General features: G+C 47.5%; 1 protein-coding gene across 4 annotated transcripts in view; it reads right to left on the reverse strand.

Moving 5' to 3' along the window:
* Nucleotides 1-20,890: 20,890 nt before the first annotated feature.
* Nucleotides 20,891-25,853, reverse strand: part of KLHL18 (kelch like family member 18) — a 56,178-nt gene continuing 51,215 nt past the window's right edge. For all 4 annotated transcript variants that reach the window (XM_039228253.1, XM_039228252.1, XM_039228254.1 and 1 more), the window contains 2 exons: nt 24,831-24,942; nt 20,891-24,116 (listed from right to left, as the gene is read on the reverse strand). In XM_039228253.1, coding sequence (XP_039084184.1) covers nt 23,730-24,116; nt 24,831-24,942 — 499 coding nt within the window. In that variant the 3' untranslated portion in view covers nt 20,891-23,729. The remainder of the gene's footprint in view (nt 24,117-24,830; nt 24,943-25,853) is intronic.

Genomic DNA, 25,853 nt, shown 5'->3' on the forward strand with positions numbered 1-25,853 from the left:
AGGCTCTATGCTGTCAGTGCAGAGCCTGAGGTGGGGCTTGATCCCACTAACCGTGAGATCATGACCTGAGGTGAAATGGAGAGTTGGACACTTAACCAACTTAGCCACCCAGGGGCTCCTGAAGCCTTCCATGTCCATCTAATGGACTGCAGAGTTAGCACTGCAGGCTAGAGAGGAAGGAGGGGAGGGGGGTACTACTGACAAAATGATTTAGATCAACTAGTCACCCACATGGAAACAAATAAATTGGAGTTTATTATGGGGTGAATTGTATCCCCCATGAAGATATGTTGAAATCTTAACCCCCAGGTATCCGTGTCTATGATCATATTTAGAAATCAGGTCTTTGCACACATAATCCAATTAAGATGACATCATACTGGATTAAGGTGGGCCCTAATCCAGCAACTGGTGTCCTTAACATAAATTCTACCTAAAGATTTTGGTTGTGGCAAACCCCACAATCACGTTAGCCAATTCCCTAAAATCAATCCATCTATCTACGTGTCTATTAACTATCTGTCTCCTTTTGGTTTTGTTTTCTCTGGAAAACACTGGAGTCTACCTCACGTCATGTTTTCAGTAGTGCGCGAAGTCAGGAGAATGGTCATCTTTAGGGGTGGGGGAAGAGAAGTGATGGAAGTAGGGGACACATGAGGAGCTTGTGGGATTCTATGAATGTTCTGTCTCTTGATTGATCAGGGTGCTGGTTACACGAATTTGTTTCCTTACTTCTATAAGAAGTAAATAACCCAGGCGTACACTTCTCTATTGAGCAATTTTTGTATTTGTGTTACAGTTCAAAATTTTAAACATAAGGGGGCGCCTGGGTGATTTAGTCGGTTAAGCGTCTCACTTCAGCTTAGGTAGGTCATGATCTCAAGGTTCGTGGGTTCAAGCCCCGTGTTGGGCTCTGTGCTGACAGCTAGCTCAGAGCCTGGAGCCTGTTTCAAATTCTGTATCTCCTTCTCTCTCTGACCCTCTCCGGCTCACACACACACACACTCTCTCTTTCTCTCTCAGAAATAAATAAAAATTAAAAAAAAAATTTTTTTAAGTTAACATAAGAAGTTAATTCCAGGTAGAGGCGCCTGGGTGGCTCAGTCAGTTAAATATCTGACTCTTGATTTAGGCTCAGGTCATGATCTCATGGTTTGGTTTGTGAGACTGAGCCCTGAGCTGGGATCCATGCTGATGGTAAACAGCCTACTAGGGATTCTCTTTCTCCCTTTTTCTCTACCCCTCTCTTGCTCACACATGCATGCGCTCTCTCTGTGTCACTCTTTTTCTCTCAAAAATAAATAAACCTTAGGGGGGAAAAGTAGTTAATTCTAGGGATATTAAGGACTGAAATGAGAAAGGCAAATATCTCTAACTTTTAAAAGTAGATATAGGAGAATATCTTCATAAAGTCAAACAGGGAAAGATTTCTTAAGGTATAGAAAGTACCAGCCATGAAGGAAGGTCAATAAATTCAACTTCATCTGAGTTCGGAAATTCAGTTGAGCAAAAGACATCATAAAACACAGGAGCCAGCTTAAGAGGCTTCATCCACAAAATCTGCGACAATTTGAGAGAATTGAGAATTTTTAAGAATCAAAATAAAATAAGTATAGTAAAGGATTATACCCCATCAAATAAAAGAATACATGAATTTATACAGGTATAAGTAAATAATAGGGGAAACAGGTTTATTAGGAAGGAGGATTTTTGAAAACCACTCTTCAGCAACCACCATATTAAAAGTTCAGGCAAAATCATCAATGGACATAAAACTAGTGAACTTAAGAAGTAAAGTAATACAGCAATTATATAGTCCCAGAGTATCTCCCCACAATAACTTATTAATTACAAAGGGAAAAATAGTAACTTTACATGAAGAAATTTGATAGACTCCACTTTAACCAAGTGATAGAATTTAGTACGTCCAAAAATGGGATAAATCAACATCATGTGCTTCTTGGTATTAGGCATTGAGGACAAAGCCTCAAAAATGCATTGCTTGGGGCGCCTGGGTGGCTCAGTTGGTTAAGCGTCTGACTTTGGCTCAGGTCATGGGTTCGAGCCCTGCATCGGGTTCTGTGCTGACAGCTCAGAGCCTGGAGCCTGCTTTGGATTCTGTGTCTCCCTCTCTCTCTGACCCTCCCCAGCTCATGCTCTGTCTCTCTGCCTCAAAAATAAATAAACATTAAAAAAAATTCCATTGCTTTACTCTATTTTCTTTTAATGTTTTATTTATTTCTGAGAGAGATAGAGAGAGAGACAGCGTGAGCAGGGGAGGGTCAGAGAGAGAGGGAGACATAGAATCTGAAGCAGGCTCCAGGCTCTGAGCTAGCTGTCAGTACAGAGCCCGACGTGGGGTTTGAACCCATGAACTGTGAGATCATGACCTGAGCCAAAGTCGGACACTTAACCGACTGAGCCATCCAGGCGCCCCTGCATTGCTTTACTCTAATCCTGAATCAGAGTTAGACAATCCTACATTAAGGGTTTGATGAAATGACTGGTCTATAATCTTCAAAAATGTCAGTGTTATGAAACACAAAGAAATACTGTTTCAGACTGAAGGACACTAAAGAGACATAACAATGGAATGGAACACGTGATATGGGTTTTCTTTTGCACCAAACAGTATCACTAGGAAAACAGCTCAAATCGGAAGGTCTGTAGATTAGATCATGGTAGTGTATTAGTGTTAATTTCTTGATTTTGAGACTTGTTCAATGTTATAATTATGTATAAGAGAATGCTCTTATTTTTAGAAAATATATACTGAAATACTTAGGTGGAAAAAGGCATCATTCTGCCCGTGTCCCTTACTCTCAAGTGTCTTGGAGAAAGGGGCAGGGAGAGAAAAAAGTGTGTGTTTATATGTGTGTGTGCATGCATTATATATATAATATCATATATAGAGAGGAAGAGGATGCAAATATGGTAAAATATTAACACTTGGGGAGTCTGGGTAAAGAGTATGAAGAAATTCTTCACACTACTTCTGAAACTTTTCTATGTAAGTCTGAAATTATGTAAATACAAAAAGTTAAAAGGAAAACAGGACACCATAAAGGAAGTGGAAGGCCATACAAAACTGGGAGAAGGTATTTGTCAGACGTAACCAACGAAGGATTACCGTCTAGAATATGTAAAAAATACTCAGGGTGTCTGGCTGGCTCAGTCAGTAACACATGTGACTCTTGATCTTGGGGTTGTGAGTTTGATCCTCACGCTGGGTGTGGAGCCTATTTAAAAAAAAATAAAATAGAGGGGCACCTGGGTGGCTTAGTCGGTTAAGCGTCCGACTTTCGCTTAGGTCATGATCTCGCGGTTCGTGGGTTCGAGCCCCGCGTCGGGCTCTGTGCTGACTGCCAGCTCGGAGCCTGGAGCCTGTTTTGGAGTCTGTGACTCCCTCTCTCTCTGACCCTCCCCTGCTCACGCTGTGTCTCTCTCTCTCCTGGAAATAAATAAAAACATTAAAAAAATTTTTTTTTAAATAAATAAAAATAAATAAAATAGAATACCTAAAAGACTCTCCTGAGTTCTCAAGAAAAACAAACAGCCTGATAGGAAAATGGCACACAACTTGGATGGGAACTTACAAGAACAGCCAGACACATATGGAAAGATGTCCAGCCTCATCAGTACCCAGGGAAATGCAAACCCAAACCATGATGAAAGTCCATTTTATACTAATCAGATGAATGAGTAAACATCAGTCAAAAATAAGCAGTAGCACAGCCAAACGTGACAGAACTCTGAGACATCCTGGCCTTTGCGATGGCAGCCTGGAGGCTGGGCAGCGCCCCCTGTGGGGGAGAGGGATGCCAAACCCGATGGGTCAGGGCTGGGGTCAACATGTGGCATTCTCAGATGCCAAGGTCTTCCTAGCCGAGTGTCGGAGGCCGGCTTCGGCAGGTCCAGGGGTCCCTGAAGGATGGATGGTGTCGGTGAGAGAGTGAGAGAGCCCCGAGATTCTTTCTGATCACCAGGCAGGCGTCTCTGTCCTGTCGGTTTTGGTGTCTTTATTTAAAGGTTCAGCAACAACATGAAGTCAGAGAAAGGAATTTTCTACAATGGGAGGCCTTTTGTGATATCAATTGCAGAATTATCCTGACCAAGGAAATAACAGGATGTTCTTAGTGAAAAACAGGATAACATATAGGTTAAATTGTATATAGATAAGCTAGGAGTCATTCTGTCTGGCTCTCAAGAGGATGAATGTTTCTGAATTGGTTTGTTTGTGGAAACTATCATGGGGGCCCTAAATGTGTCAGTCTTTTGCTTTTGGGTATGTGTTAACTACTCTTATCTATCCTCATCCCATCTGCCAGTAGGGGAGGGTGTTTGTGGAATGTAGGCCTTGGGGAAGGGACTCCCATACACCACCAGTTAGAAGAAGGTGTAAGTGTTAACTTATTTGTTCCTTAACTCTAAATTAGGCTCTTTGTCTTGGGGCCAGGCTCAATTGTCTTTGATATGCAAGGCCCATAGGAAGAGGCTTTCTACAATCATCCACAGAGCTTTTATCTAAAATCTCTTTTGTAAAGGCAGGAATATGCTTTTCCTTATGAGGTATCTGTGTTCAGAATATTGGTCTGATATGGAATATTGTGAGGCCTGGTCAATACCAGCAGGCTTATTTCCAACATGAGCCAGTAGTAGCAGAAAGATACCAGTTTACGTTTCTCATGGCAGGAGCTGTGCAAACACTGCCATTTCCTTGCTGTGACTGCCATCCAGAGAGGCCAGTGTGGCTCCCAGCAGCCGAGCTCAGTGTCTGTGGGTAGTGGGGCCAAAGTGCTGGTTCTGGAACATCAAGTGTGTGTCCCCATGGACCCAATATGGCCACAGCTGCTTTCTCCACCCCATTTGACTTGTGCAGGCCACCGGGGCAAGGGCTAAGGAGGATTCCTGGAATCCGCATCCCCTCTTGACCACTCCATTAAAGCAAGGGGGAAGCTGAGGCCTGAGAAGGGCAGAGGCTTGCCCGAGGGTCCACTGGGCTTCTTTCCTCGTAATTCTTTTGCCGCTGTGAAAATTCCTTGCTCCAAACATCTTCTCAAGGAGGTGAGGAAGCTGTGGGGACATTCAGAAGGAATCGCAGGTCTCAGCTGCCTGTGGTGCTGGCTGAAGAAAAAAACTATGGTATGAGACCAGTCACCTGAATTGGATGTCTTGCCTCCCACAGGTGGAGGACTTTTCTGGGGAGTGTCCACTTCCTGCTCCCTCCACCCTCCAGAGTGCTCCAGAGCTGCACCTGCCCCCTGTCCCAACCTCAGGCCCCAGGGCTGAGTCACTTGCTCTGTGGGTCTTGGGGAAACCTCCCACCGGGCAGACTCCTAGAATCCTGCCATCACCTTGTGCAGCTCAGCTACCAGCAGGCTGGACCACCCCACAGCCCTCATGCTGAAGGCAAAGTAGTTGGGATCCCAGCACCTCCACTTACCAGCTCTGTGCCTGGGTCCAGTTCTTAACTTCCCAGTACCCGAGTTTCCTCATCTGCAAAATCGGTCCTGGTCAGAGCTCAGTGTCAGATGCCTCTAGGCCATCACTGCCCTGAAAACCACCACTGCCCTAAAAGCCACCGCGACTAAGGTTTCCTCTGCCTTACGTGCCCGGCCCAGGTTCTCCACCCACATTAGCTTTTAATCCCCTCACTCTTACAAGGTAAAGGTGTCATCTCTGCTTTACAGATGATGGGCTGCCTGATAGGGTCCTGGGCTTCTGTGGCAATCAAGTCTCCCAGGTGTCTCTTATCGGGGCTACACCAGCCATCCCACCAGGCACCGCCCTGGCAAGGCAGTCCATATTCCTCCAGCTCTGCCTGCGGGGAGAATATGCACACTTGTGTAGGTTAAGAGTCAGCATTAGGCTGATATATGTACCCCTAATAGCCACCTCCTGTGACCGGCCTCAACTGATCTTGTCCTGTTCCAGGACCCCGGTTACCTGACCTGTGTGGTTCAAACACGTACAGTACATACCCAATCTGCCAGCCGAGGTCACCCAGGGTCCTCTAGGCAGGTGGAGCTGGAATTAGTACAGAGCCACTCACATGGCTTCCAGGGCTAGGGGGCCCATCCCCCAAATATCTTTCTAAGGTGGCGACTTTGACTGTCCCTATTTGGACTGGCCGCTCAATGGGGTCTCTGGTTTCTCCAGCAATCAAGACTCCCAGGGGTCTCTTATTGGACGATACCCTGGTCAGCACGTGGTTTCCTCCAGCTTTGCCTGCAGGGCAAGTATGCGTATTTGTGTAGGTGAAGGCTCTCTATTAGGGTGATATCAGGGACCCCTCAACAGGCCCCTCCCTTGAGCCAGCCTTGCCTGACACATTGTCCTGGCTACCCTGATCTGCATGGTCTGAGCATGCACAGGCTGCACTTTATTAGCATGCCTCCGCCTGCAGGGGGCACTCTAGGTCCATGGGTCTCTGGCTGGACTCCAAACCCCAGAACGGCTTCAGGCTGTAGAGTCCACACTCCAGAAATCTTTCTGAGGATACATTTTCAACTTGGCGTCTCTTATAGGATAGGAGAAGACAGAATTAGACAGATGCCAGTTACCCCAATTAGCCTGCTCCTGTGACCAGGCCTCTTCCCCACAGCTGACCGATTCCAGGTCCCTGGTTTCCCTGACATTTGTGGCCCACTTGTGCATGGCCTGCACTATGTCAGCTGGCCTTTGGCTGCTGGGTCCTTTCAGACCACTGGGACTCTGGCCAGCCTCCATCTCCTGTAGAGCCTCCAGAATAGAGGGAGCCTACCCCCCAAAAATCTTTCAGAGATTCCATTTAAAAAATTTGTTTTAAAGTTTATTTATTTTTGCGAGACAGAGAGTGAGCAGGGGAGGGGCAGAGAGAGAGAGGGAGAGAGAGAATCCCAAGCAGGCTCTGCACCGTCAGCACAGACCCCGATGCAGGACTCAAACTCCGAGATCGTGACCTGAACTAAAACCAGGAGTCGGAGGCTTAACCAACTGAGCAGCCCAGATGCCCCATCGGAGGCTCCACTTTAAGCTAGGGACTCTTAGTCCCCATTTGGACTGGTTGCCTAATCTGTAGCATAGGAAAGGAGAGGCCCCTTTCAGGAAGGCACCAGCCCTAAATGTTTTAACAACAGGCCCTTGGGCAAAAGGGCCAGAGTAGCACCTAAAAGGCATTGCAAGTGGCAATGGATCAGAGAAGGGACAATGGCAGGGGCCTGAAGGACTCTACCTACCGCTAGCGGTGGGCGTGGCAGTGGTGGCCTGTGTGGTGTCAGTGCCAACCCAGCTGAGAAGAGACTGTCACCCAGGCTTTCCGGCTTCAATAGAGAGCAATGAGGCCACCCCCTCTTCAGCCTTCTGGAAGCCATCCTGCCACCTCGTTCCTTAGGTGAGTGTCTGAGGGCCCAGGCTGGGGAAGCAGATACCATTGGCTTTAGAGCAGGAAAGAATGCCTGTCACAGGCATAGAGTGCTTGGTTAACATTAGCTATTGCTATTATTATGATAATGTTTCTTCCATGGTAACAGTATGACAGAGATTGTAATCTCAAGGCTTGACAGCTGGCTAGCTGATAAATTTGGGGGTCTGCCCAAGGATGAAATGTGGGTCTAGGAATTCAGCCTATATTCAGGTCCTGGACATAAAGGAATGTGCAGAGCTGCTTTTTCAAAGGACAAGAATTGAACTGGTCTCTCTAGAGCCTCACAGGGGGGAAGGGGTGGGGGCTTCTGGTGTCCCCTTCCAGCCCTATTGACCTTCTCCTGGCAGCCGAATATGCAAGGCAGGTGTTCTTACCTCACAAAAGTGGAAATTGAGGGGCGAAGCCAGGAAGGGACCCCTCAAGGTCACATGCAGCTATGTGGAGGCATTTGGTAGCTAGTTCCCAAAAGCCCCGCACACACCGGATGTCTGGGGAGGCCACTTAAGAGGCATCTTTTAGAGGTTTTGGTGGGAGGTGCAGACCTTGGCTAAACCCCTTCCAACAGGGAAATGTGCTTTTGTTCTGTCATCTGAAATGGGATATCTCGCTTCTCTGGGATTCCAGCACCACCACCCACTTCAGCTTCAGATTAAAAGAGAAGGTGTGCCTTCAAGGAGGGTGGGGTGAACTTCCCAGCCCTAGGGAGCAGAAGAGAGTCCAGTCCACTCTCCCACCTCAAGGGCGCCTGTGTCTGCCTCCACCGGCCCCAACCTGGCCACGTGAAGCTGGACTTCCTAAAAATCGTTTTTTCCCTTATTGCTTTTTCTTATTATAAATGATTATCAAAACCTTATTAGAGAAGCCACACATACTTTAAAAAATTACTCAATATAAAAAACAGAAAGAACAAAGCAGGACCATAACCCACATAGAGATAACTACTTTTTATAAAATTAGGAAAGTAATGTTTTAGGAAACGGCCTTTTCCCATTTAATCACTTACTGAACACTCTTCATTTAGTGCGCGCCTCCGCTGTCAGCCCGGCTAGGGGACCATCCTCTGTCTGCAGCCCTGGTTGGAGGAGGGTTTGGGTAGGGCCGCGGGGGGTCGTGCACCAGGCGGGTTCCCGGGGTCTCCCATCCGTGTGCTCACTCCCGCAGCAGGGACCAACCAGCCCCCTAGCCCTACTGTGGCGCCGGGAGAGACCAGAGATGGGCCCTCCACCCACCCCACGCCCCTCCCCCGCCACACCTCCTTCCCCAGTCGCTCCCACCCCATTTCCCCTCCTCCCTCCCCTAGTCCTTCCCACCCCTCAATCTCTCCTTCACCCTTCCCACCCCCCTCTATTCCCCCCCATTCCCCCTCTACTCTAACCACCCTCTATCCTCCCCACTTCTCCTCCATGATTAGTTCCCATCGCTGGCGGCTCTCTGCCAGGTCACTGTCAGACCACTGAGGGGCCACCACTTGGGCCATTGACTTCAGCACAGTGGGGCCTCAGTTTCTTCATCTGGAAAATGAAAAGGCTTATCAAGGTCTTCACAAGGCAAATTGTCAGGAGGGGAGGAGATGACTGCCCAAGGGTTGGGAGGTGGTGAGGGGAGGAGACACTGATGGCCCAGGCTTAGCAGTTCCCAGGACAATGCCTGTGCTCTGGCCCTGAGCGCTGGGCCCCAGAGACTCCTTGGAAAGTGACCCTCCTTCCTATCCCACATTTGGGAAAACAGGAACCAGAGGTGGGGCCTCCTGGCCACTAAGTGGAACAGCCAGAGCAGAAATGAGTCTCACAGTCCAGGCCTGGCCAGGCCCTCCAGACTCCAAGGGAAAGGGCTGACTGGGACCTCCTCCAGCCCTATCACCTACCTTGCTGCCTGTGCCTCAGTTTCCTCATCCCTGCCTTGGGAGAGATGGGCCACAGGCAGGGCTGGAAAAGGGGTCAGTGAAGATGATGGGGGTACCCACTTCCCTGTACCCACCTCCCCGTACCCACCTCCCCGGGCATTCTGCTGGGGCCTCTGAGGCAGCCACTCCAGGAGCTGAGAGCTCCAAGCTGCCTCCTGTGCTCCACGTACCAGGAAGCCAAGTTTGACATCATGGCCAACATCCTGCAGAATTTCTAGGGCTGGAGAAGGGAGGGGAGGCTCTGCAACCCCACCTTGACCTCTTCTCACCCATCCACTTCCCTCTGCTGCCCTAAGCACCCCCCTTTCCTGCAGAGTCTGAGCCCACATCCCTTTACCTTTGCATACCTGCGTCTCTCTGCCTGGACTTCCTGCCACATCCTGTCTATAAATACTACTCACCCTTTAATACACAGCTCCAGAGTTACCTCCTCCAGGAAGCCTCCCTGTTCTTCCCCAGGCAGAAATGTCCTTTTCTCATTCATGATCCTCAAACCAGCTAGTGTTACCTACTGCATCCCCATCCAGATAACGTGTCTACTCACAGCTAGGCCCTCTGGAGCCAGCTGCAGGTTGCTGTGGAATGAGTTTCTAACAAGGTGCCCCTGGAATCCCAGAAGGGCAATTGCTTTCAGGCAGGACCCTGAGCGCCTCTGCTCCCTGCTCAGTCACTGTGACAACTAAATGTCCCTTCACATATCCAGGTTCCTCCTAGGGGGTCACTCCCCCGCTCTGGTGAGAACCACAGGAGAGAGGCTCAGTCAAATGTTTCTGAAATAAATGATTCAATGAATGAATGAATGAATGAATGAATGAATGAAGTGTTAGAGACAGGCTGGCCTTGAGGGGAGGAGACCAGTGAGGCAGCCCTGGAGGCAATTACCCCCCACTGTGCATCATGGGAACCCAGACTGTTTGAGGTCAGGGCAGGGACTGGGGAGAGAAACAGGGGCTGAGGGCAGGAGGAGGCACTCTGAGGGCTTGCCTGGAAGCTCAGGAGGCAAAGTAACCTGCCCCAGCTTCTTGAACTGCCATTGGTTCCTTCATGTTACCTTTATGCCCCTCCTTTCTCTCTCCCTGAACCCCAGCCTTGTGTAGCAGACTGCCTCCTGGACACCTTCCCATGGATGTCCACAGGTCATTGCACACTCAGTATCTTCCCTCTAAACCTGCCTTTCCTACAGCCCACCCCAGTCCAGCTGATGGCAACTTCACCCATCCAGAAACCTTGGCTTGTCATCCTTGGCTTCTCACTGTCTCTCTCACCCCACGCCTGGTCCACCAGCAACCCCCAGGCAGTGCCTGGCCTGGCACACCATGACGACGGCTCAGCAAATGCTTGGTGACTGGACATACGCTCGTTCCTTCTCCGCAGCCTGCTTCTTCAAGTCATTGCTACAGAAATAGCCAAGAGAAACTCTCATCTGAGGGGCTACAGTGTGCAGCCCCTTGGGGAAATGGGCATTTTAGGAATAGTCCCAGGGAGGCCAAGGACTCCTCTCCATGAATAAGAATTCTCACCATCGTGTATGAATGCCACTTCCCGTATAGTCTCAGGACTGCCTTGCAAGCTGCAGGTACCATCTACAGCTTTTAGGGAGGAAATGAGTCCAGCAAATTGGCTGACTTACTGGCAGCCCACACTCCAACCCCCTTGCCATCTAAATCCTGGGTAGCACCCACTGGTGGGTGAGAGGAAGAGAGGGATGCTGCAGGGAGTGAGCCTTGGGTGGGGTTGGGAAATGGGTAGGTTTGGGCTGAGGAGGGTAAATAAGCCCCTCAGACCCTCTCCCCATGGTGGGGAGATGATGTTCAGCTGGGGGCCACTTCTAACCCTTGCAGCCCCACAGAATGCACAGCACCTCATTCACACCCGCACGCCACTTCCCTGCCCGACTCCCAGTCCTGAAAGGGCATACTTCCAGTCCTTATCCAGGTCCTCTGGGGGGCACCAAGCCCAGCTCTTTGGGCCCTGGACACTGGGTTGAGCAACTTCTCCCAGGAAGCTCCAGGCCCGTCTGTGATGGTCAGTAGCATTATCACACAAGGCCTGGGGAAACTGGCCTTCGTGCTGTACCCTGCAAGAGAGGGGGGCCCAAAGGACCAGCCACAGGCCCTGCGGGAGCCACAGTGCTGCACTGCCACAGCCCTGAGATAACTCAAAGGCTCCAAACTGTTCAGTTTCTTGGCCTGGAGGTTTCTGAAAGCCTCAGGCTCACAGGAGCAAGATGAAGAAGGAAGCATTCACTGGGTTTGGGAGGTGGGAACACAATGGGTGAACGGAGCTCTAGGGCAATATTTCAATGGCTGTAGGAATCAAATTTTACTCCACAAACGTGCAGATATACACACACATACGTGTGAGTTTTATATATTTTTATTTTTTAATGTTTGTTTTTTTGTTTATTTATTTATTTTTAATGTTTTATTTATTTCTGAGAGAGAGAGAGAGAGGCAGCATGAGAAGAGGAGGATCATAGAGAGAGGGAGACACAGAATCTGAAACAGGCTCCAGGCTCTGAGCTAGCTGTCAGCACAGAGCCTGACACGGGGCTTGAACCCACAAACCGTGAGATCATGACCTGAGCTAAAGTCAGACACTTAACCGACTGAGCCACCCAGGCGCCCCTATTTTTGAGACAGAGAGAGAGAGAGAGAGAGAGAGAGAGCGCGCGCATGCGTACAAGTAGGGGAGTGGCAAAGAGAGGTAGAGAGAGAATCCCAAGCAGAATCTGCACTGTCAGCACAGAGCCTGATGTGGGGCTCAATCTCATGAACCATGAGATCATGACCTGAACTGAACACTCAGCTTAATGAGCCACCCAGCCTCCACTGAGTTATTTTATTTTATTTTATTTTATTTTATTTTATTTTATTTTATTAAGTTGATTTATTTTGAGAAAGAGAAAGAGTGTGAGCAGGGGAGGGGCTGAGAGAGAGAGAGAGAGAGAGAGGGAGAATCCCAAGCAGGCTGTGCACTGCCCGACATGGGGCTCAAACCTACAAATAGCGAGATCATGACACGAGATGAAACCAAAATTCAGGTACTTAACTGACTAAACCACCCAGGCACTGAGTTTTATTTTTAAAACAGAAATGACCTTATGGCATACACTCCATTTTACAACCAGCTTATTCTCATGAAAACATATCAGCTATTCAGTTGCTAATGATCCACCACATTTTTTATCTGCCTGATGCTCCACTGGGAGGCTAGACCTCCACTGATTTAAGTCATTCCTGCAGGTGAACACAGAAGCCATTTCCATTTTCTGAAATTGTTGTAAACAGCACTGAGATGACAGTTAAGTTCCTAGAATGGACATGGCAGTCAGGCGTGTGGCCATGTAAGAACTGAATGTATTGCTAAACTACTATCTAAGGTGGGGGTACAGGTCTTTAAGTCAAGGAAGATCTGTAGTTTCTGTAAAACATACATAAAATCACATCTAGCTATATAGAATAGTTATTTGATTCAAAATCAAGGAAGAAAAGTTCTTCAATTACTTTTATTAGTCTCAGAATATACTTCATACTAAACCTAAAGATGGTATAAAAAATCACTTTATGGGGAAACCGGGGTGGCTCACTTGGTTAAACATCCAACTTCAGCTGAGGTCATGATCTCGTGTTTTGTGGGTTTGAGCCCTGCGTTGGGCTCTGTGCTGACAGCTAACTAGGAGCCTGGAGCCTGTTTCAGATTCTGTGTCTCCCTCTCTCTCTGACCCTCCCCTGCTCATGCTGTCTCTCTCAAAAATAAATAAAACATTAAAAAACTTTTTTTAATAAAAAAATAAAAAATCACTTTATGAAGCAATTCTCCATAGACTATTGGCAACTAATAATAATAGTAACATTGGTAATAGTGCCTTCCCTGGGACCTGAAATCCAGTGTCCTTTCCCCACTCTGTTACACTAGCAGACATGAAGCCAAGTGTTTTCCTGATCTGAAAACTCTGAGTTTAGGCTTCCTCTAGATTTTTGCAGGTTAAATTCAACCAAATTACAGTACAATCAAAATGGAAAGAGAAGCCTTCTAAGTTAAGTTCCAAGAGGCAGGGAATTTGATTGGTTTGTTTGTTGCTTTATCTCCATAACTAAAATTCAGTACTTGTTAATTAAAAATAAATCCTAGGGTGCCTGGGTGGCTCAGACAGTTAAGCATCAGACTCTTGATTTCAGCTAAGGTCATGATATCAAGGTGGTGAGATTGTGTCCTGCATCAGGCTCCAAGCTGGGCACGGACCTTGCTTGGGGTTCTCCTGCTTGACCCTCCCCGCCTGCTCTCTTGCTCTCTCTCTCTCTCAAAATAAAATAAAAATGAATTCTGAACAAATCAAAAGATTTTTCTCAAAATATGTAACATTAATATATTAGAATCCATTAGGATCCTAAGAAGGCTTGTGTGTTTTTGAAGGGAATAATCTTTTAATTTTTTTTATTATTGTTTGTTTAAAAATTTTTTTTAATGTTTATTTATTTTTGAGAAGCAGAGAGAGACAGAGCACAAGCAAGGGAGGGGAAGAGAGAGAGGGAGACACAGAATCAGAAGCAGGCTCCAGGCTCTGAGCTGTCAGCACAGAGCCCAATGCGGGGCTTGAGCCCACAGACCATGAGATCATGACCTGAGCCGAAGTCGGATGCTCAACCAACTAAGCCACCCAGGTGCCTCTGTTTATTTATTTTTTAAAGACTTTAAGTAATCTCCATACCTTATATGGGGCTCAAACTCACAATCCTGAGATCAAGAGCTGCATGCTCCACTGGCTGACCCAGCCAGGGGCCCCTAGTCATCTTAAAATTCACTTGTGAGAGGGGCACCCAGGTGGCTCAGTCAGTTAAGCATCCAACTCTTCATTTCAGCTCAGGTCATGACCTCACGGTTCGTGGGACGTCAGACTCTGCACTTAACAGTGGGGATCCTGCTTGAGATTGTCTTTCCCTCTCTCTGCCCCTCCCTCGCTCATGCTCTCTCAAAAGTAAACATTTTAAAACAATTCATTTGTGAGAATAAATGTTGAGGAATAGCCAAGAAAACTATGAAAAAGAACAGTGAGCTGGGTCTGGGAAAGGGGATAAAGGGCAAGAGAGAACCTGGAACCAGGTTGCCACATATCAATGAGAGGGCGACTCTCACACGTGGGTGACGGACTGCAGGGCAGTTCAGTGGGAAAGGGTAGTTTTCAAATGAGGCAGGCCTAACTGGTTTGCCGCTTGCAGGAAAAATATATATATATAACATCTATTAATAATTCCAGCTGGATTAAAGACACGGGTATACAAAATAAAACATCTTTCAAGAAAACCAATTGGTCAAAATGTGAAAATGTAGAGGAAGCCAGGAATGGCGGGTGGAATGGCTGCATGAGCAGTGGGACAAACACATGGGGTAGATCAGAGCTTCAGCAGAAGGTGTGGAGAAGAGAAGGCTCATAGTTTTGCAAGAAGCACAAGAGGAGAAGCAGGGAGACCAGTTAGGAAGCCATTATAGTGATCCAGGTTCCAAAGGATGTACTGATGGTATGGAGTCGTGTGGAGGCAGCAGACAGAACTGGACTGGAGGTAAGAGTCAACAGAACTAGCTCATGGCTTGGCTGGTGGAGAAGAAAAAGATGAATGACTCTCATCCCTTTCCCAATCTGAGACCCACCACTAGGTTCCTGAGTGAGCAGGTGTGGGGAAAACTAGGAGATGACTAGTTGAGGCTTCACTTTGGACATGCTCATACTGGGACATATCCAAGACAATAGAGAATATGGGGCGCCTGGGTGGCTTAGTCAGTTAAGCGTCCGACTTTCGCTTAGGTCATGATCTCGCGGTTCGTGGGTTCGAGCCCCGCGTTGGGCTCTGTGCTGACTGCCAGCTCAGAGCCTGGAGCCTGTTTCAGTCTGTGACTCCCTCTCTCTCTGGCCCTCCCCTGCTCGCGCTGTCTCTCTCTCTCTCTCCTAAGAAATAAATAAAACATTAAAAAAAAAATTCAATGTTATATGCCATATTAACAGGTTAAAGGACAAAAACCACATGACCATCTCAACAGATGCAGGGAAAGACACTGATGAAATCTAATACCCATTCACGACAAACTCTCAACAAACTAAGAAGAGAATAAAACGTCCTCAATTTTAAAAAGGTCACTAGTGAGAAATCCACAGCTTAACATATTTAATGGTAAAGGGCTGTATGTTTTCCTCCGTAAGACTGAGAACATGGTAAGGATGTCTACTTTTGCCACTTGTACACAACACTGTATTGGAGGTGCAGGCAGTGTATTAAGGCAGGAAAAAATTAAGGGCGTCCAGATTAGAAAGGGAAAAGTAAAACTGTCTTTATTCACAGATGATATATCATCTTGTGATATCTTGTCTATTTTTATATATCTTGTATATATCTTATATACATCACGGAAGAAAATCCCAAAGAATATACATGTCCTTTTTTATTTTTATTTTTTTAATTAAAAAAAATTTTTTTTTAATGTTTTATTTATTTCTAGGAGAGAGAGAGAGACAGCATGAGCAGGGGAGGGTCAGAGAGAGAGGGAGACAGAGACTGAAACAGGCTCCAGGCTCTGAGCTGGCAGTCAGCACAGAGCCCGACGCGGGGCTTGAACCCACGAACCGTGAGATCATGACCTAAGCGAAAGTCGGACACTCAACCGACTAAGCCACCCAGGCGCCCCTACATGTCCTTTTTTAAAGATAAAAACTAAGTGGCACCTGGGTGGCTCAGTTGGTTAAGCATCCGACTTCAGCTCAGGTCATGATCTCACAGTTCATGAGTTCAAGTCCCATGTCGGGCTCTGTGCTGACAGCTCAGAGCCTGAAGCTTGCTTTGGATTCTGTGTCTCCCTCTCTCTCTCTGCCCCTCCTCTGCTGATGTTCTGTCTGTCTCTCACTCTCAAAAATAAACATTAATAAATAAAGATAAAAACTAATAAATGAGTTTAGCAAGGTCACAGGATACAAGATCAATCTAAAAAAAAAAAAAACATCTCTAGGGGCATGTAGGTGGCTCAGTCAGTTAAGCATCTGACTCTTGGTTTTGGCTCAGGTCATGGTCTTGTGGGTTTGTGAGCCCTGCATCAGGCTCTGCACTGACAGCATGGAGCCTGCTTGGGATTCTCTCTCTCTTTCTCTCTCTGCCCTTTTCCTGCTCGCGTGTGCTCTCTCTCAAAAAAACAAAAACAAACAAATAAACAGTAAAAAAATTTTCTAAAATAACTAGCACCAAAAAAATCTGAAAATAAAATTAAGCAATTCCATCAACGATAGCACAGAAAATAAAAATATTTAGGCACATTTTAACAAAAGAAGTACAAGATTGTACACTGAAAATGACAAAATATTGCTGAGAGAAATCAAAGATCTAAACAAATGACAAACATTCTGGGTTCATGGATTGGAAGACTATTTTGTCAGGATGGCTATTTTCCCCAAACTGATCTATAAACTCAACACAATAGCTTTTAAAACCCCAGAAGGCTTTTCTGTAGAAATTGATGAACTGATTATAAAACGTATGATAATGTAAAGCACCTACAATAGTCAAAAGAATTTTGAAAGGAACAAGGTTAAGGACTTACATTAACCACTTTTAGGACTTACTTTAAAGCTAGAGAAATCAGTACCATACAATCAATGTGGTATTGGCTCGTGGACAAGCACATAAGATCAATGGAACAGAATTGAGAAGCTAGAAATAAACCCTTATATCTATGGTTAACTGATTTCAACAAAGATGCTAAAGCAATTCAGTGGAGGAATAATCTTTCCAAAAAATGTACCGAGAGAAATGGATATCCCAGCACACATACAAAAATGGATTTTTAAAAATGAATTCAAAACGGATCATATACCTACGAAAGAGCTAAAACGATAACACTTTAAGAAGAACTTCTGCATGATCTTTGCTTATACAAAAAGTTCCTTAGGATATGACTCCAAAAGCATAATCCATAAAAGAAATAATTGGTAAACCAAACTTCATCATTTAAAAACTTATACAATTCAAAAGATACCACTGACAAAATGAAAAGACACATCATATACTAGGAGAAAATATTTACAAATCCTATGTCTGATGAAAGATTGGTATACAGAATATGTAAAGTATTCTTACAACTCATTCATAAAATGCTTGACCCAATTTACCCAGATTTGGGGGCAGTGGGGTGACTCAGTCAGTTGAATGTCTGACTCTTAATTTCAGTGTGGGTCATGATCCCAGGCTGTGGTGTACTGAGCCTTGTATCAGTTAGCATGCTTAGCTTACCACAGATTAGCATGGAGCCTGCTTGAGATTCTTTCTGTCTCCTTTCTGCCCCTCTTCTCTGCTCATGCACTCTCTCTCTAAAAAAAATTTAAAAAATATTTTAAGAAGGGCCAGATTTGAATAGATACTTCACTAAATATATGGCTAACAAGCACATGAAAAAATGCTCAACATCTTTAATGGTCAGAAAAATGCAAATCAAAATTTCAGAGATGCCACTTCACATCCACTAGAACAGTCATAATCAGGGGCGCTTGGGTGGCTCAGTTGGTTAAGCATCTGACTTCGGCTCAGGTCATGATCTCATAGTTCATGAGCTCGAGCCCTGTCTTGCGCTCTGTGCTGACAGCTCAGAGCCTGGAACCTGCTTTGGATTGTGTCTCCGGCTCTCTCTGCCTGTCCCCTGATCACATGTGCGTTCTCTCTCAAAAATAAATAAATATTTAAAAAATTAGAAACAAACAAACAAAAGAATAGTTACAATCAAAGAGAGACGATTACAAGATTGGCAGGGCTGTGGAGAAACCCAAGCCCTCATACACTGCTGATGGGAATGTGGAATGGTACAACTACTTTGGAAAACACTCATCAGTTTCTTAAACAGTTGAACGTACACTTACCATGTGACAGCAATCTTCTAAGAATCTACTCAGGAGGAATGAAGACGTGTGTCCATGAAGACTTGTACATCATAGTAGTAGTACTCATAACAGCCACAAACTGGAAATAATCTAAATACTCATCAATTAGTGAAAAAAAACAGGGTATATCTATGTGGTGGAATACTATTCAGGAACAATAAAAGAAACAAGCTACTGATACATGCTACAGCATAGGTGAACCCCAAAAACATTCTCAAGAAGCCAGACACAAAAGACCACGTATGATATGACTCCGTTTATATGAAATGTCCAGAATAGGCAAATCTATAGAGATAGAAAGCAAAATAGCAGTTGCCTGAGGATGAGAGTGAAGGGGGAACTAACTGCATGTGGGAATGAAGGAACTTTTCAAAATGATGAAAATATTCTAAGATGGGATAGTGCTAAAGGTTGCACAGTTCTGCATAAAAATTGTTGAGCGCTTCAAATGGGTCAATGTTTTTTTTTAAATTTTTAATGTTTTATTTATTTCTGAGAGAGAGAAAGAGAGAGAGAGAGAGAGAGAGAGAGAGACAGCATGAGCAGGGGAGGGTCAGAGAGAGGAGACACAGAATCTGAAACAGGCTCCAGGCTCTGAGCTAGCTGTCAGCACAGAGCCCGACGCGGGGCTTGAACCCACGAACCGTGAGATCATGATTTGAGCCGAAGTCAGATGCTTAACCGACTGAGCCAACCAGGTGCCCCTCAAATGGGTCAATGTTAAGGTATGCAAATTATGCCTCAATAAAAGTATGAAAACCTCAGTAATGGGAGATGGAGGAAGAATAGAGAAGCATGATTAGGCAACCTTTGAATCTGATATACCCGAGTGTTCTCAAGTTCAAGAAACATAGTTGTTGCGCCTCCTCTATGTCCTTGGTGCTGGGCACACAACAAAAGATACCATCTACCAGGTAAGGCAAGCAAACAGGCCATTGCTCTGGTGGGAGACAGTGGGGACAGGCACAGAGAAGGGGCACCAGGCTGACAAGGGATGCTTTCCTGGAGGGGTGACATATAAACTGACACCCTGAGGGATGATTTCAGGGAAGCTGAGTGGGAAAAAGTGCCAGAATACGGTGGCCTTCTGTGCCATGCTATGGAGTTTTGGTTTTTATCCTGAACTGCAAAGCTAGTAGAAAAAGAGAATAGGGAACTGAGCTCCATTAGAGAGAAAAATATCTATGTACCACTAAAGATGAAATTGGGAACAGCAAGTATGGGGTAATCACTATGAGAACCACGTGACCCCCTTGTAGGTTTTCGGTGGTATTATGTTATGTGATCGTGAGCAGCAACAGAAAACAGTACTGCTCGCTTTGGGGTGAAGAAGAGTGGGTTCTGCTGTTCGGTGTGAGCGGAGAGGGAGTCCACGGAACAATGCAAGGACAGGGGAAGTCAAGCAGATGAGTCTAGCTGAACAAAGTTCACAGCCCACTCTTCACCCATGGGCCCTTTGTTCTGAGCAAGAGGGTGTATGTTACATGGAAAGAGCAGCTCTTACTTTAGAGGCAATTGATTTTTCTCCTACAGCACAGAGCTAGCAGATAATCTGGCTTCCTCTGCTTCAGCACAAGGGTGCTTGCCTCTATAATCCAATCAGTTCTCCTCTTTCCCTCACTGCCCAGTCTGCTTCTCCAAGGTCCATCATGGTCCTGGGCAACACACAGCACGAGGCTGGATGGACTAGCTGCTTGCAAAGGTCAGTGGCTGTTCCCTTCCAGCGAGCTGAACAGACTGGAAATCTGGTCCCAATTCTTGACAACACTACAAGTTAGCTGATGAATCAGGTCAGTTACTGGGTCCTTCTGAGGCTGTTTCTTTATGCTAAAATGAGCCACGCTACCTACCCTGTGGGGATTCCTGAGGGGACCCGGTGAAAATCAATAGTGTTTATGTGTGAAACGTGCTGGTGGGATGTATGTGGGAGAGACCTACCTTTCTAAAGTCTTGAAAAATAAAAGTTGCTATTCAAGCATAATCCTTACCCAGTGGATAAGACTGACCGTAGCGGACTTTCAGGAAATTGTGACAAGAGTTTCCTGACATCCACAACCACAGTGACCAGGGTGTAATCTCAGGAAGGCAGCTCTGGAATGTGGCTGTATTTGGAGAAGTGGAAACTAAACACGGGAGTCCAGTTCCCTCACACTTTGAGGAGCAGACAAACCACCATGGAAAGCTGCCTGCGCCAGGGTACCCCAAGCTGCACCCGAGCCGTAGGTCCCAGAGGCGGGATCTGTGAACCAATGTGTGGTTTAAGATTTTTCAAGGGACTTTTATGTGCGCTGAAGTTAAGCACCTCTGGCCCAGAGTTTTATGGAGCTGGACGTTTGGGTTCTCGTAGTCGACAGGCCAGTCGCACTCTGCCAGGAACTCTGGCATTTTACGGCACTGAGTGAAGAAAAGGGGAAATCCAAGAAGAGTGCTGATCTGGACAGCAGCAAACATGCAACCTGCTAGCGAAGACTTTTGCGTATTTTTCACCCAAACTCATTCTTATAAAATAAAACATACACATGTCTCTCCAAAGACTGCTTTTGCTATTCATCTGGCTCTTCCCTTATTTTCACAGGAATGTTTTTACTTTGTCCAATATATCTTTTTTTCACTGAAGTGTAATAAAAATATGATTTTCTTCTAATATTTAAAAAATAAAAGGACAAGAAAATATTAGGAGTGTACTTTTTATTTTTCTTTGGTTTCTTAACACAAAAGACATGCGTTCTATAAATAAAAGGAAATAAGATTTTTCTGGGAAAGGTTAAATTGCCGGAGGTGGGCGGAGGAGAATTTCTACCTACTCCCATTTCTGTGGCCAAGTCAAAAGGCTGGTCTTCAGCTCTCATCCTGGTTTTGATCTCAGGTGAAACCCAGAAGGCTCTGTGTGTTATCTGAGCAGGGGAAAAGCCCAAGGACAGTGCGCGCTGCAGTCCCATGCCCACAGCTGGGCTGGACCCCAAGGTCCACTGGGCATGACATCTCTCCTACCTCCTAGTTACAAACTTTTCACAACATCCTTGGGCGAGGACTCTTCTTTTCACAGGGCTGCCGGAAAGGCTCCAACACCAAAGAGCCAGCCCAGCCAGTTGCAAATACCCACCTCGGAACAAGGAAGCGATGGCTGGAAGAGTGTGAAAATGTTGGTGTTGGTGCACTTGTGCTCGCAGCCCACCCAGATCAAAGACTGGCCCTGGGTGCCGCAGTGTTAACTTCCACACCAGGAGGTGGGAGTGGACTCAGGAAGGCCATTACAAGAGCAACAGATGGTGGGGAAATCACCTCTCAGCCTCAGCGGCAACATCTGTGCCAGCTTCCCAAGGACCCGGGAGGCCCCCTCGTTAGCCCACTGACTGATCCTTAACCCCTCCACAATCCGGGCTGGCCAGGATGGCTTCTAGTTCACACAAAGGCTTCTGATGAGATGAGCACCAACACACTCCTCTCTAACAGGAAACGAAGACCCAACCACCTTCCAAGCCTACTTCTGTAGGCAAACCCAGAGGGAGAGAGAAACACTGGGGCTCCACCACGAGCTCAGGCTAAACTATATCAGATTGTTGGGTCTTTTAAAATAAAAACATTATTTTCAAGTGCTTGTAGCAGAAACCCAGCTCCTAAGTGGCAGGTAACAAAGGTACATCCCTCTGGATACGTGGCGATTTGCACACACTCGTAAACCTTGTGGTGCTGGGGTGAGAAAGACGTCTCAGGCTGCACACTGTGCCTTGTTGAACAGGCTTCCAGGCCACCCCAGGCAGGCAGCAAGGGACAGGAGACCAGCCAGGAAGAGAATGGGATCTGAAGACCCAGTCTTGCATTAAAGGAACTGTGTCCTCATTTAGTTTGTGCTGGAAGCAGTTTAGAAAACGGATTTTGGCAGCAGCAGCTGACGCCCCGCCCCACTGCCCAGTGCACTGGTAATAGAAGTGTCCTCCTATTCGGGCCCTGCTGTGTGACGTCAAGGTCCCGTTCAGGGAAGAGGAAGAAGGAGCATGGAGTCTCTTCAAGAGGTCATTTGCTAAGATCAGAGGAAGAAATATAAAATCTGTTCTTTGCAGCAGCAAGAGATTCCTTCAGCCTTTAGTTCTTTGTCATAAAGTCAGCTTTGCTTGAGTGTAAAGGTCCACCTTGCTGGTCGGTCAGCCAAGGGCTGGAGGGAGGCCAGACCCCTGGAATTGGCAAGTGGATGGAGAAGCAGTGGACTGGAAGGTAGACGAGGCTACTGGACGAAGCCAGCCATGGCTGGTGGAAGGACCAAGTCCCTGGTTAGGTTCTAGAGGTACAAATGGTCAATGTGCCCTAGAAGCATCACAATGAGGAAAATTATCCAAGAATGATAGACGGGTGAGAATGTGCCCAGGCCTGCTGTTTCCTTGCTGGTCATATGAGGAATGAAAGGAGGGGTGGGGAGTATGAGTGAACGCCATGGTGGCAGCAGGAGGTGACCACAGGGGCACCTGGAGCCTCCGGCGACCAGCTGGGAACTCCCCCCTAGAAGAGTGGCCATAACTGAGCCAATTCACTAAGCCTACAATTAAAAAAAGTCCTCTGATGGTGGGTGTGAGTACAAACCCCATGAGCACCTTGCTAGAGGACCAGTGGAGAGCGTACTGACCCCAGACACACGAGGGCTCAGAGGCAACCCCAAGTGCTGTGCGAGGCCTCAGGACCCTGGGACCCGAATGTGGGAGCGGATGCTGCCCTATTTCATGGTGGGCAGTTTTCCATTTAAACTCATATTTGCCTTTAGTGTCTTTTAATGTCTTCTACTCGCAAAAAATATTCACTAAAAAAAAGGTATTTTTCTTTCCAGTTTCATTCAAGCGTTTTGTTGTTTAAATCCCCTTCGGTTTCTTTCAAGTATCTTTTTTCTCCTTCTATTACTCCTGAACAAGATGAAAAAGACCTCGCTGAAATCCCAAAATTCCACACAGGAAAAGCTTCTGCTCTCCCTGGTCACCCAGCCATGAAGACAAAGTCCTCTGTGCCCTAAGATGGAAGAGGGAGGTGCTTGTGTGCAACGGGCACGTTGCTGTGGCTGCACCGCCACAGGTGACGAGAGCCCCTGGGGCATGTCTTCCTCCCCAGCCACACCCCAGCTTCCGGCAGTCTTGGCCACTGCAGTTACCCCACTGCAAACTGGCCACCGCGGGGCCAAAACAGCAAGTGAGGAAGAGCGTCAGATGGCAGGCTTTCTGCAAGTGGCAGGTGGGAGCTGGACTTGGATGGAGCCTGTGTACGCGTGGACCAGCAAGGCAGTCCCATGCCACCAGATGTGGAACCCGGAGGGGCTTGGTCCCACGCTGTGCATCTTGGTGACCTAGCCTTGAAGGTCACGAGGGCAGCACAGTGAGGGAGGCTGTGAGCACCTGGAAAGGCTGTACCTCCAGCGAGCTCACATTTACCCCGTCCCCTGGACTACCACCTCTCCCGAGGGGGACTGTCCCTGGAAGGGAGTGCCTGTATCTGTACCAGATCCCTACCCCGCCACATCCCCCACCTCTGCCTTAGATGGTGAGGAGGGGGATACAGCCCACGCCAACCCCTCCCTCATGACACGCCATGGGGGCCATAAATGTCCAGCGGTCCGTCTCTGGGTCATACATCTCCACCGAGCTCAGGTTTGACTGTCCGTCATAGCCCCCCACAGCGTAGAGACGCCCACAGCTGGCCACCAGGGAGACCCGACTCCGGCGCGTGTGCATGGGGACGATCAGGCACCACTGGTCTGCCACAGAGCTGTACACCTCGGCGATACTGAGGAAGCCGGAGCCGTCATAGCCCCCACAGACGAACATCTTACTTCCCAGGGAGGCGGCTCCGTGGCGGCAGCGCTTGTTGAGCATGCCGGCCGCTGGATGCCAGGTGGCTGTGTGGTGGTTGTAGTGTTCCACCTGCATCGGGGACAGAGGGACAGGTGTCAGAGCTGAAACTCAGTCTGCAGGGCGACCTCGCGGGGCACGGTGACCTGCATGGTGTCCAGACTCCAGTGAGGCCAGCGAGTGATCTGGCTCCGATGCTCCGTTTCCTCGGCTGTGCACCTGCTCTGGGGCTTACAGGGATGGGAGAGAGATCGCCTAATCTGACCCCCTCTGTTTTACATCTCAGGAAACAAAGGGGTTGCCCAAGGATACACTGCTATGTAGTGACAGAGCCGGGACAAGAGCAGGTCTCCTGACACCTGTCCAGAGTGCATTCCACCACAGCACTGACCAACTCCATGCAACTACCACTAGATGGCGGTTGAGGGTTTTTGTTTTTTTTTTTTGTTTTTAAGAATTTCAAACAAATCATCCAGAATACAACTGTTTGCAAATTCATACTGTCTATAATTGTGCCCACTTTGGGCAGGGATTTTGCCAGGTCTCATGCAGCATTTGTGACCTGGACAGGGTGGGGGCGGGGCTGGCACGGCTATACTCTACCCCTCCTTTGTGCACGCTGGCTCCCATTCTTGGAAGAATTTCAGGCACATGGCATGAAACCTCACTAGATGACTCTACCTAGCTACGGCAAGGCTGGAGTTTCTTCCAAAAAACTGGCTTTCAGAATCATTCTCAAAGATGGAAGGAGTGGGTGCCCTTATCCCAGAGGGAGCCCAGACTTACACTGTTGAAGATCTGCAGACCGTCGTGGCCACCCGACACATATATCCTGCCCTCAAACACCGTCACCCCAGCAGCACTGCGACTTGAGCTCATTGGGGTCACCACCGTCCACCTTCAGGAAGAGCCAGAGGAGGAGGGAGGCCATGAGATTCGGCGCTGCCATCCTCCCAGGACAGCTCAGAAGGACTGGGGTGAACCGTGGAATGTTCCTTCTTGCCCCGGACAATCTCCGCACCTCTGCAGGCTCTCAAAATCAGCACGTCCCAAACAGGGACCCTCTCCTTTACAGATCTGCTCCTCCCTTGCATTGCCTGGTCTTTCTAATGGGACCACCAGCCATTTAGCTGCCACACTCAGACGCAGTGTTTTCTTTTCTTTTCTTTTTTTTTTTTTAAACAATTAAAAAAATTTTTTTAAATTTATTTCTAGGAGAGAGAGAGAGAGAGACAGTGTGAGCAGGGGAGGGTCAGAGAGAGAGGGAGTCACAGACTGAAACAGGCTCCAGGCTCCGAGCTGGCAGTCAGCACAGAGCCCGACGCGGGGCTGGAACCCACGAAGCGCGAGATCATGACCTAAGCGAAAGTCGGACGCTTAACCGACTAAGCCACCCAGGCGCCCCGACGCAGTGTTTTCATGGCCTTTTCTCCCTCATCCTCAACATTCCTGTGGTCACCAAGTCCCAGCTGGTTTGCCTTGTAGTCATGGCTTGTTCCCATCCCCGCTGCCCTAGCTTGGGCCTCTCACCTGGACACCTGCCGCAGCCTCCCTACAGGTGACCTGGCTTTCAGACCTGCCCCCATCCTGACCCCTGCAGCACGCCCCGGCAGTGGCTCCTCACTCTTCTCCATGGCAGAGTCCCAGTTCCCTATCTGGTTCTTTATCTCTTGGTCTCCATCTACTTTACTTTCATTTCCTGCCACGTGCTACCCATGCTGGCTACTCGGTCACACTGAGCACTCGCTGTCCTCTGTCTCACTGCCTACGATGCGATGTCCCTGCCTACGATGAAAGTCTCCCACTCAT

Source organism: Hyaena hyaena, unplaced genomic scaffold (assembly GCF_003009895.1).
Source record: "Hyaena hyaena isolate Hyena2069 unplaced genomic scaffold, ASM300989v1 scaffold_30, whole genome shotgun sequence".
NCBI lineage: Eukaryota > Metazoa > Chordata > Mammalia > Carnivora > Hyaenidae > Hyaena > Hyaena hyaena.